The 13409-nt window shown below is 42.6% G+C and overlaps 1 protein-coding gene across 5 annotated transcripts in view; it reads left to right on the top strand.

Moving 5' to 3' along the window:
- The window catches only part of LRRC9 (leucine rich repeat containing 9), a 212075-nt gene that overhangs the window by 149155 nt on the left and 49511 nt on the right, over nucleotides 1-13409 (top strand). For all 5 annotated transcript variants that reach the window (XR_013264863.1, XM_077464391.1, XM_077464390.1 and 2 more), the window contains 2 exons: nucleotides 10082-10204; nucleotides 11314-11444. Coding sequence is in view for 4 of the 5 variants with exons in the window: in XM_077464391.1 (XP_077320517.1) it covers nucleotides 10082-10204; nucleotides 11314-11444 (254 nt within the window). In the remaining variant the exon portion in view is untranslated. The remainder of the gene's footprint in view (nucleotides 1-10081; nucleotides 10205-11313; nucleotides 11445-13409) is intronic.

Here is a 13409-nt window from a genome sequence, read left to right as displayed (position 1 = left end):
ATAAAAATAAAATTAAAAATGAAAATAAATATAAAAATAAATATGAAAATAAAATAAAAATAAAAATAAATAAAAATAAAAATAAAAATAAAAATAAAAATAAAAATAAAATACACTCAAACTCAAATCCCAACTGTTCTATAATAGATAAAATCAGTAATCACTAATAAAGCAGTTATACGCCCATAAATACGGTACTTGCCTGCTCTGTGCAGTGGTTTTGCACTGAACAGCCCTGATCCTATTCTCGGGTCTCTCCGACGTCGCCCCTGGCCCCTCCTTCCTGCCAAGTGACTCCATAGCAAGCAGCTTGCTATGGGGCATCCAAGCAGGCTCACTCCTGAGCTGCTGCTCTGTGTGTCCATTCACACATGAAGTGTGGCTCAGCCCTGCCCTTACTCGGTAACAAGGAAGTCATTTATGTTATAGTGACTAGGAACACGGCATGGACAAAGAGGGAGGAAACGGTATTTAAATGAAACACTCTGTATGTATGACTGTTTAGTCACATGGGCTGCCTTGATAGGGGAACAAAGAGTAGGTGAATGGCTTGCCTGGTCCTTGATACCGTAACGTGTGTAGTAAAAACTGGCAACAATCCATAGGATCTTATGTTGCAGCAGACAAGGAGACAGCCCCTGCATATGGCAGGATCAACCAGGTATTTGTTACTCTACGTAAAATGAATGAACTAATGCTTATGTCAGAATATATACAATGCAATGTAGCATATAAACACATTTTTAAATGTTTTGAGTTTAACCACTTACAGACCACCCGCCGCAAGATCACTTTTATCGGCGGCTGGATAGGGGCCCTCCCGCAAACACTACAGTGCCCTCTGCTGCTTACCGGAGCCGCCGGGAGTGGTGCAAGTGATCGCATCCTCTCCCGTCTGGTGTGAAGCTGAGTGAAGGGAAGATGGCCCCCACCTGTCTTCATACCATTGCAGGGCGGAAGCGCTGTCAAAGCGTCACTTACACCCATAGCTCTTAAAAATATATATATATATTTTTTTTTTCAAACTACATTTTTTTTTTTAAATGTATTGCATTTTAGTGTAAATATGAGATCTGAGGTCTTTTTGACCTCAGATCTCATATTTAAGAGGTCCTGTAATGCTTTTTTTCTATTACAAGGGATGTTTACATTCCTTGTAATAGGAATAAAAGTGTCACTATTTATTTATGTATTTATTTTAAAATTGCTGGGGAAATACGGTGCGACGGAGTATTGCAACGACTGCCATTTTATTCTCTAGGGTGTTAGAAAAAATATATACATAATGTTTGGGGGTTCTAAGTAATTTTCTAGCAAAAAAAATGTTTTTAACTTTTAACCACTACAATACAGGGCACTTTCACCCCCTTCCTTCCCAGCCCAATTTTCAGCTTTCATCGCTCTCGCGCTTTCAGTGACAATTGCGCGGTCATGCTACACTGTACCCAAATGAAATTGTTATCATTTTGTTCGCACAAATAGAGCTTTAGTTTGGTGTTATTTATTCACGACTCCGTTTTTTTTTTTTTGCGATATAAGCGCAAAAATAGCGGAAATTTGGAAAAAAAACAATATTTTATTTTTTCTATTTGAAAAGAAATCCAATAAAATCAAATTTTGTCATAAATTTAAGCCAAAATGTATTCTGCTACATGTTTTTGGTAAAAAAAATTCCGTTATGTGTATAATAATTGGTTTGTGTGATCACGGACATATGTACGCAAATGATCATGTACATATGTGTGCAGGTGATCACGTACATATGTGTGCAGATAATCATTGGGACATGTGATTTTAGTGGGACATATGTGGGGGACATGTTTTTATTATTAGGGACATGTGTTTTTATTATTTGGGGACATGTATGATTTGGGGACATGTGTGTTTTGGGGACATGTGTGGGGACTGTGTTTGTACTGTGTGGTGTGTTGTGTGTGTACACTACACTGATGATCAGTGAGTAAAAAGCTGTAAAAAGCAGCCCATACTCACTGATCATCAGCCGGCTGCAGCGTTCTGCTCTCCTCTCCTCAGCGGTGACTTCCGTGTGAGGAGAGGAGAGCCGATTGCCTAGCAACCGGCTGTTTGTTTACATCACATGACGGCCGTGATTGGACACGGCCGTCATGTGATCAGGAGGGCCAATCACAGAGCCCTCCTGCCGATCTGAGATGTGCCGTGTCCGGGTGACACGAGCACATCGGGATCGCGCCGCTGCGCGGGCGCGCGCGCGCAATCCCGCTACTCCTGAATGACGTTCCTGAACGTCCTATCAGGAGTAGACGGCTCCCACCCGGCCGTATATATGCATTGGCCGGGTGGGAAGTGGTTAAACACCAAATCTCAAAACGAGGCTCGGGGCTAAAGTAGTTAATGACACTTTAAATGTGTATCTTTTGTCAATAGTCAGGCCTGTAGGGAAACAGGATTGATTTGATGACTATTAGGATTTTTCCTACAGCTTACCTGTAAAATCCTTTTCTTGGAGTACATAATGGGACAAAGAGCAGCTACTGTATAGTAACTACTATCTGGTTTATACAGCAACTATAGGTGAATGGACACTGGCACACCAAAAAGACAGGAAGTCCCCCTCTATATAATCCCTCCCATACAGGAAGTACCTCAGTTTTGTAGCAAGCAATTCCAAAAAGGGGAGAGGGACCACTGTGTCCTGTGATGTACTCCAAGAAAAGCATTTTACAGGTAAGCTGTAGGAAAAATACAGTTTTTTTTATCGTACATCACGGGACACAGCGCAGCTATAGTAATTACTATGTGGCATGTCCCGCATGTCCCAAAGCATTGCCCCTGAGGGGAGGGAGACACTATCATAGAAACTGCCACCAAAGAAGGACCTACTCTGCTACAGTGAAACCTTGGATTACGAGCATAATCCGTTCCAGGAGAATGCTTGTAAACCAAAGCACTTGCATATCAAAACGAGTTTTCCCATAGAAGTCAATGGAAACTAAGATAATTCGTTCCACATTCACTTCTATTGCATGCAATACCAGCTGTGTCCAGAGATCGGGGGCGCCAGAGAGACTCAAATACTCGGAAACCGCTTGGATGCACTCAGAATTCCTCTAAAAGGCTTGGAAACACTCGGGAACAGAGTGTTTCCAAGTATTACCGAACGGCTCAGAGTGTGACTGGTGCCCCCGCTCCTCTGGCCAAATGCAGTTCTGCACACCATAGAGGCTTGAATTCTGCTCGTGTTGTGAGACAACACTCACAAAAAACAATAGCTCGTCCATTGAATTCTTATAGTTCTATCTTTTTGATGGCTTATTCTCCTATATCTTGGTTCCGGGCCTGTGACTAGCACCAGCTTGGAAACAGTACTGTAGAGTATTAGCTATCTGTCTGTGAAGTCAATAGTAATAATTATTGCAAGGTTAACTTTCTATTTGTGTTTCTTTTATTTTCCCTTGTTTTACTAACTTTCTACTATGTACATCTTTGCACCTGATAAGCATCTTCTGGTACATACGGTCCAGGCTGTATACCTTAATCACCTTTTTTTTAAAAAAAGCTCCTTGTTGGGCCTGGTCCGCTGCTGTGCCAGCAACATTGGTATGATGTGTATATCTATTATGCTTTCCATTGATGCTGTCATGTACTTGTGTCTGTTGATCTACTTATGTTTCTTTTACCACCAATAAAAACGTTTGTAATCAAAAAAAAAAAACAATAGCTCGTATTGCGAAACGCTCGTTATCTGCGTTACTTGCAATCCGAGGTTCCACTGTATTTGTAATATGCTGAGACCAAAGGCAGTATTTTCTACGTGATTGACATCGACCTGGTAAAAACCCTGTAGATGTATAAACAAAAGACCGAATAGTGGTCTTGTACACCTGGGCCACTGACACCCGATGATGGATGGCCCAACATACTCCCACACCTGGTAGAGAATCTCTCCCCAAGCAAAGAAAAAATGTTCAAGTCCTGCATTTGAAGTTCCCCCAAAGCTGGCTTCCAGGGAGCTCAACTGTCCTGACATACAGGACTCAAGACCATCAGGTCTCGCCGGACTGGAAGTGTCCAAGGAGCAACCTCCTGCAAGACTTGCTATGTCTGTGTACCAAGCCCCCCTGGGCTAATTCGGCCAACACTAATCTCAGTGTTGCCACCTCACGGATTCTTCACAAAAGATGTGGCAGAATCCGAAACGGGGAAAAAAACGTAAAATAAGGGAGAACCAGACCTTAAGGTGCTACCAGTACATGTACCCCTATTGGCAGTGGGAATCTTGTCCCGAACACACCTGTTCCAAACGGTTGTAGAATTTGGAATTTAGTAGATTCCCTGCAGAGTTCCCCTTGCCACTTGTACTGTCCCAGACAGGATGTGGTACACCTTCCTGAGTCGCATGACCTCAGGTGTCACCCTGGTGATTGATATATATGTGCCTGCAGAGGCATTTCCAGATTGAATTTACAACAGGATTGTCCTATAATCCAGAGCAAGGCATACTGGCCAAAAATTCCAAGCTATTGGACAATATTCTCTCCTGTGGAGATCAAGCCCACTGAATTGTAGCCAGCCTCAAGTCAACTTATAGAGACTGGCATCCGTGGTTATTCTTTTCCAAATTCCTGAAAAGAAAGAATATCAACCACCAGTTTTTGCTCTGCAACACCCCGGAAACAGAGCTTTCCAGCAATGCAATGCCTGGATCTTCAAGTTTCAGACAGAGAATGAACCTCTACCTGGAGTAGGGCTGTATGTAGGGAACAGGCTTTGTCCTAAACACAGCTTCCTCCTGTAGAAATATATTGAAGGAACTCCTGGAATTGACTGCTTCCTGAGCAAAGATTATTGAGGTAGAGTATTGAGGTGTCTTCACCAAGCCCAGCACTGGGGCTAGACATTTTGTGAACCCTCTGGAGCTGTGGCCAACAAAAAGTGAAGATTCACCAAAAAAAACGGCTTTCCACTGCAATTACAGAAATCTTTGAGCCTGGAAAAAAACGCCACATGAAGATGTGCATTTACAGATGATTATGGACCCCGAAATCTACCTCATGCAGAGAGGTCATCACTGAACAGTCTAGCCTCTCTGAAACAGAAGGATGTTCAGAGAGGCTTGAGATCTTAGGATAGACCTCATGTCCCTATTTGGCTTTGGAACTGCTACCATTTAATTGTCTCACAATAATGAGCCCATAACTTCTGCTCCAAGGGCAAATGCAAGGCAAAAGACTGACAACTCTGTGGTAGACCCAGACAGTCCCAAGAGGTGCACTTAACCTACCAGGTTTTTGCTGCCTAAAGATGGAACAAACCACCTCAGAGTCTGGCCTAAGATTTTCTGGCCTGAGATACTCTCAAAACACGGCAGCCTCAGATGCTTCCCTCACCCAGGTGGGGAAAGCCTACAGCATCTGGTATCCCTGGGCAGTCTGCCATCTATATACTAACCAGGCTTGATCCTGCTTAGGCTTCGATCAACCGAGAGCAGGCATGATCAAGGTGATGCGGCCGCAGTCTGATGAAAAATGAATGTCACAGGAAACACTGCAATGCAAAACACCACAGTGGCTCAGATGCACCCGACACCAATGTCCAACGGGAGATGTGGACACTGTCAAATTCCTGAACCTGAGACTTGTGTAACAGGTAAATAACGCAGCAACTATATTGGCCAAACGAATATACAGTCCTCCAAGGATGCAGGTCTAAAACAATGTTGGTTTACCTCTATGCAAACCCTTGGGTATGCAAGTACCAAGGTATGCAAACATGCAGGTATACAAGTATTCTTGGCATTCATGCATTTATGTATGAAGTACAAGGTCAATAAGCACACATGCAAGTACCCCCAGGCAAACAAGCACATATGCATGTAGCCCCAGGCAAATAAGCCCATATGCATGTAGTCCTATGCAAGTAAGCACATATGTATGTAGTCCCAGGAAAACAAGTACATATGTATACAGCTTAATGTAAATAAACATACGTATTGTCAGGGCTGGGCTCAGCCCTTCCTTCTCTGAGCTGGTTGCTCAGCTGTCGGCTAATTGCCAGCTTCTATCTCTCCAAAGTTACGCAGCTGTTGATGATATCCTGCTCGTCAGTCCTGCCTACTTAAGCCCTTCAGAGGATTTCTGCCTTTGCCTTGGTCAACATCACAAAAAATCTCCTGCGATCCTGTTCAAGACTTGCTTTGCTTGCATCCCTTCTGGCTCCAGATCCTGCTTGCTGTTCCACTACATTGATCCTGACTTCTGGCTTGGCTGACTATCTGTTCCGGTTACTGAACTTTGGCAATGTTTTGACTACTTTTGACTTTTCTTTTTACTTTTATTATTAAACAAGTCTGATTTAACTGTACTTCTGTCTCAGCCTGATTTCATGGTTTCTGAAACGTATGCAGTACAAATTAAAACATGCCAGCATGTGTTTAAGCACTATACATCTATGGAAGCACACGTTTATGGAAGTATGTGCTTATGCAACTATGCATTTAGGCAAAATGTAAAAAGCGTGCACTGTAAACACGCATTCATGCAACATGTGCCCATGGAAACAAACATTTACGCAATAAGCAAGCATGCGTTTATGAAAAGTGTTTATGCAATATTGTGTATCTATGCAGACATGTATAAACATGCATCTTTCTGCAACCATGTATCTTTATGCGATCAAGTATCTTTATGTGACCGTGTAAAACCATGTATCTGTACAAACATGTCTAAACATGCATCTTTATGCGACCATGTATATTTAAGCAAACATGCATGAACATGTATCTTTATGCGATCACGTATCTTTATGCGATCATGTATAACCATGTATATTTATACAAACATGTCCAAACATGCATCTTTATGCAACCATGTATATTTATGCAAGCATGAATAAACATGCATCCTTATGCAACCATGCATTCTGTGCAACCATGATCATGTATCTTTATGCAAACATATATAACCATGTATATATATGCGAATATGTAAAAACATGCATCTTCAACAACCATGCTGTGACGAAACGTCCCTACACTCCCCTTGAGTGTTTTTGACATATACCACTTCCTCCCAGTCTGAATGTAGATATCAGATATTCCAACCTCTCCCAAGCACAAAACAAGACGAGACTTGTTTCACTGCTGGCATGGACTCTTTATTAGAACCAGAATACAGTCTTTTTATACACTTTTAACACAAGGGGTTAGATAATGAGGATACTGGATACTCCCCCCTCCCCTCTAGTAAACACTTAGCAGACAACTATATAATTAGCATGTTAATTAACACAAACAACAATAGTCCAAATACTCTGTGTCAAGCCAGACTAGACTCATTTACATTATAGAAGACAACAGACAGTTGGCTGGAGTTAATGATATTAGCATCTAACAGTTTGTGTCCCAACAGTATGATTCAGTCACCATTGCTAATATGGCATATACATATCCAGTCTGTGTGTCTTGGGGGGGACATGGACCTGAAACCAAAGTAACACCACATCAGGGGTCCCCAAGCATACAGCTCCCCAGGCATACAGCTCACAAAGAGCACCGTTCCCCCAAATGCCAGGGACCATAATCACAAGGAAAGAGGCTGGCATTCAGCCCTCTCCAAAATACTCTGTCCCTGGTGAGTCTGTCACACATGCGTTCCAACAACCGTGTATTTCAGCTAGTTTGCAAGCAAGTACCTGCTTAACTGCAGTTGGCCCCATACTAGTCCTGCAGGATTTAGCCAAGCACATATGCCCTATACTGGAGATACAGCTCCTTAAAATGCACCCATGCTCATGTTTTTCCAAACATGTATATTTAAACATGCATTTAAGCAACAAGTTTGCAAGCATGTATACTATGCTGCACCTGCCTACAGAGCAGTCAACAACACTTTAAAGTGAATTGCTAACCATCCAGGGCTGTATCAACTTACAGTTGTACAGTCCACCTGGATAAGCAGTAAATATGCAGCATATAATAATGGCTTGTCTGTCACACAGTTCTCCCATAGTAAGTACTCACACTTTGTTAGTATCCATAGGCTGCTGCTATGTCTACTGAACCTGTCACCACATGGCATGGCCGCCCTTCCTGCCTATATAAAAATAGGCCATACTGAGCGAGCCTGCGCCCTCTAGTGGTTGGAGGAGTAACAGCAGCCCACATGAGTAAGAAGTACATTGCATGATTAAGCACACTGCGTCCAGTGGCTACCGGGAGAGCAGACATGTTTTTTTTTATCCTTTAAAAAAAAAAAATGAGAAACTTCAAACAAATGCAGACTATCATTCCTGCTACAGGAGTCCAATCTTCACCCATCACAGCAAGGTTTGTCATAAAAGACCTTCAGAGACTGGGTCCCCCCTTAAACTGGGGTCCACTCCCCTGGACCTGTATAGCACCCTGCAGGAAAGCACCTTGGTAAGAACAAACACTGCACAAGATTACATTACATCGGGTCCAGCGCTGTAAGGCTGCATTACAGGCAAACCTCAATCTTCTCTCCTTCCAATGAGACTCGGTTACCATCCATTTTGGCTGATAACTTTTCGAATGAATCATATTGAAGTCCATGATTCTAAATAGAACCGTCCAGACCTCCAAGTATGCTCCAAGAGCACGTGTATCACATTAGTGACCACCACCTTGCAGACACTGGCGCAAAAAGCTGAGCTACTTCCTGTATGGGAGGGGTTATATAGAGGGTTGCTGCCTGTCTTTTTGGTGTGCCATTGTCCATTCACCTATAGGTGGCGTATAACTCAGATAGTAATTTCTATAGCTGCTCTGTATCCTGTGATGTACGATAGATAAAAAGGTACTGGCACATTAGCATTGATGTTACCCTGGATATTTTTAGGCCAGAAAAGCCAATAGTAGCCTACATATTTCTTAGTATGGAAATAGCTTATACTGTCTACAAGTACTTTAAATTTCAACACCACCCAGTGGTGCCCTGAAGTCTGTCTACTTCTGTGTAGTGAAACTGAGACACACTGGGGGTTATTTACTAAAACTGGTCAGTGCAAAATCTGGTGCAGCTCTGTATAGAAACCAGTCGGCTTCCAGGTTTTAGACCCCTTTCACAGTAAGGTGTTTTGCAGGCGCTATAGCGTTAGAAATAGCACCTGCAATCTGCCCTAAAAAAGCTACACCATTGCCTGTAGTGTGAAAGCCCGAGGGCTTTCACGCTACAGCGGTGCACTGGCAGGACGCCAGGGAAAAGTCCTGCCAGCAGCTTCTTTGGAGCGGTGAAGGAGCGGTGTGTTTACCGCTCCTCCACCGCTGCTTCCTATTGAGATCAGTGGGGCAGTGCTGTAATACCGTCGGCAAAACGCCACTATTGTGGCGTATTGCTGGCGGTTTTAACCCTTTCTTGGCCGCTAGCGGGGGTAAAAGCGCCCCGCTAGCGGCCGAAATAGCGGCATTTTACCGCTGACGCTATTGGCGGTGTGGTGTGAAAGGGGTCTTATTGTCAAAGCTTAATTGAATAAGCTGAATTTGGAAGCTGATTGGCTACCATGCACAGCTGCAACAGATTGAGTGCTCCAGTTCTTGTATATCTCCCCCACGAAACAACATCTATGTCGTGAATGGCCTATTGGTAGGCCACAGTTCTTTTGTAGTATTTGGAACTTTGGTAATGCAGATAGTGACTTTGTACACCTGGTTATTTGTATATATGGATTAGTAGTGCTTCTGGCAGTGCTGGATGAAAATAAGCTGGAACCAGACTTTGGGAACATGGTATTTTTGCATTTTCTGTGTTTTATTACCATCCCTATGTTCCTGTATCTCTTTTTCTTAATTGACATGACTATACTCTTTATCGCTATTTGTAATAATTAACCATGATTTAGCGCCTGCGTGGGCGATTCCTATGCTGACTTGAATTTTTATGCTCATTTTCAAAACAATAAACAATAAACATATTGAAACAGAAAATAAGCTTGAACCAAATGTATCTGCATGACAGTTATTTGCTAGCGCTGTTATTTGGTATTTACGGTTCTCCAAAAACATAATAGATGACTATCTTATTGTTTTTATTATACAGGATATAGCAATGTCTCTCTGAAAACTGGGGTCTATTTTTTTCAACAGGGTTTAAACAATCTTGTGATTCTGGACTTGTGTGGTAATCCAATCTCCCTGAAAAATTACAACTATCGATTGTTTGTTATTTTCCATCTTTCATCGCTAAAAGCTCTGGATGGATCTGCTGTGGTAAGTAGTAAACAGCAAAAAACAGGTAAACTATGTAAAAATGCTGCATGCTTTGTGTTTGCTGTATAATATAACACATTTATTATTTCTATTAGAAAAATACAATTTTATGTCCTGTTGGATCTATGCGACTCTCACCATGTTGGAGTGTTACTTTTTCAATAACATTGCAGGAGCCATAGAAATCAGAATTACGTTTTTAGTGTATTCTTAAAATCTGATTGGTTGCAGTGGATTGTTGCACCTATCATTTGAATATTTGTCAGTGCATTGTCCTCTCATTATATCATGCTCTTCTCCCCTATTGGTCTAGGAACACCTACGCTTTCCCCAGGAACCACTTAACTTTGTAGCCAGCATTGGATGGTCTATTCAGTATTCAAGCCTGCTCATTCTGCCTCCCCCTTAGGCCGCGTACACACGGGCGGACTATCCGTCCAACTAAGTCCGTCAGACAATCCGACAGACAGTCCGTCCTACTTTTGAATGAACGGACTTGACCACACACGACGAACAGACAGTCCGCTGAAAGCTTGCGCGATGACGTGTACGGCACGTACGACGGGACTAGAAATTCGACGTCCAATACACTGCAATGCAACCTTCGGCCGTGTAAATCCTTTCTGAGCATGCGCCATACTTAGTCCGTCGAACTAGCCTACTCACGAGCGGACTGTCCGCTGAAACCAAGTTTGGACGGACAATATTACGGAAATTCCGAAAGACTTAGACTGTCTGCTGAAAAAGTCTGCTGAAGCCCACACACAAGCGGATTGTCCGCTGAAACACGTTTCAGCGGACTAAGTTGGACGGACAATCCTCTCGTGTGTACACGGCCTTAGTCTACAATGGAGATAAAAGAGAAGACTATTTATGCTCAGATTACACTGGAAAATCTCTGCCACATAAATGATTTAATCCAAAACTTTAAATGGGAAAAATAGAGAGGTTGACTCTTTCCAGCAGAGGCCCAGACAGCAATTATAGACGTAAAGAAATTTGGCCCCTCCCTTGAAAATAAAAATAAGTTTTAATTTTAGATAAGCTTTCCGATCTTCTAATCATTTTTCCAATATTTCCAATATTGTTTTTGTATACCTTTTTTGAAGGATCAGCTTGAGAGTGAAAATGCAAAGGATGTTTTTGGTGGAAGACTCAGTTCAGATATGATTGTTGAAAAGCTTGGACATCAAAACTTTACAGAACTGCAAGAGCTAAACTGGAGGTCTTCCTCGATTAGGTAACATTACATTACATTACATTGCTTGCATCTCTGGTGTTCTTAAAGTATCTCTTCATATAAAATAATTTTGCAAATAAACATTTAATGCAGTGAAATGGGATTTCCAGAGCACTATGGGCTTTCTCGGAAAGCGTTCTTTCAGACTGTGACTGTCTCATTGAAAGTTTGAAGGGACACAGCTAAGCAGCCATCCGGGAAGGGGGGATAAGGTACTGATTGGACCCATTTACTTATGTGTGCAGAGCCAAAACAAAACCTGAAAAAAATGAATTATTTATGAAATATTTCAAATATGAGCATATAGTAAATATGTTGACAATACTAACTCCAGAAACATGATGATTCGCTTAAAGGACAACTGCACCATTATAAAATAGTGGGCGTGTGAATGCTGTTAAAGCTGCACAGGATGTTCACCAATCAGCTGACAGGTGGGCAGGAATATGTTTTGCTGGGTGAATTGAATGCTGGGACTTGTAAATCACAGGATAGTACTACCTGTGTATGGATCCCCCCAAAGGAGCCTGGATGTTCAGTTAGTCAGTTAGCAGCCACTATTTTGGTTCATTTTAGCAACAGATTTAAGTTAGGCAGACAATGGAAAAATCTAAGACTATATAAAAAATAGGTGGAACATTAATATTTAGAATTGAGTGATATTACAGTGATATTACAATATTGCTTTTTAACCGCTTGCTGCCCGGTGGTGCAGCTCTTGTTCTGGGCCGTCATCATATGGCGGCACAGGACAGCCACTCTCCCACGCCTGCAGGGGCACACAGCGCGGCAATCGCTAGGACACAGTGCGACCCTGATCTGTGTAAAGAGCCGCGTCCATGGCTCTTTAACCATGTGATCAGCTGTGTCCAATCACAGCCGGTCAGTCCGATCAGCGACATCTCCTCACAAGGGGACAGCTAGGATAGTAATCAGGGCACTGATCATCAGTGCCCTGATTACAATATATAAAGTGTAAAAATACCATGCCCACCAATGCCAGCATACAGTGCCCGCCAATGCCAGTGATCAGAGCCCACCAGTGACAGCAATCAGTGCCCACACTGGCCACAAGTGCCACAAATCAGTGCCCATTAGCCATGCCAGTCAGTGCTGGTAATTGGTGCCGCCTATCAGTGTTTCCCATCACTGCTGTCCATCAATGCCCATCAGTGTCGCCCATCAGTGTCACCCATCAGTGCCCATCTGTACCGCCTACCCGTGCCCACCAGTGCTGCCTATCAGTGCCGCCTATTAGTGTCCAACAGTGCCACCTAACAGTACCCATCATCAGTGCCGCCTATCGGTGATCATCAGTACCACATATTCGTGCCACCTATCAGTGCCCATAAGTGCAGCATATTAGTGCCTCCTCATCAGGGCCACCTCATCAGTGCCCATAGGTGCCACCTCATCAATGCCCACCAGTTCAGCCTATCAATGCCCATCAGTGCTGCCTCATCAGCGCACATCAGTGAAGGCGAAAAATTACTTTGTTACAAACATTTGATGATCTACCATTTTTTCCATCCATAAGGGCAAAATATAACCAAGACTGGCAAGGAAGTATCTTTTTCCTAACCATTTTTCTCTAAACCAGGGGTGTTGAAAATTCACGGAGGTGTGATCAGTAAAATTTTCTTCCAGCAGAGGTCTGAATCACATGTTTGTCCATTAATTCAAGTTGTTCACATCAGTCCCCCTCTCCTCTTACAGTGCCTTGCAAAAGTATTCACCCTCTTGGCATTTTTCGTGTTTTGTTGCCTCACAACCTGGAATTATTTGAGGATTTGCATCATTTAATTTACAGAACATGCCCACAACTTTTGAACTTTTTTTTGTTTGTTTTTTTATTTATTGTGAAGCACACAACAAATAGGACAAAATAACAGAAAAAGTCAACTATTCACCCCCTAAAGTCAATACTTTGTAGAGCCACCTTTTGTAGCTCTGAAGTGACTTCAA

This window comes from Lithobates pipiens, unplaced genomic scaffold (genome assembly GCF_037356315.1).
Source record: "Lithobates pipiens isolate NorthernLeopardFrog02 unplaced genomic scaffold, aLitPip1_a1.2 Scaffold_30, whole genome shotgun sequence".
Lineage (NCBI taxonomy): Eukaryota > Metazoa > Chordata > Amphibia > Anura > Ranidae > Lithobates > Lithobates pipiens.
Note: the sequence above shows the minus strand (reverse complement) of the source record. Positions and strands in the feature narration are given on the sequence as shown.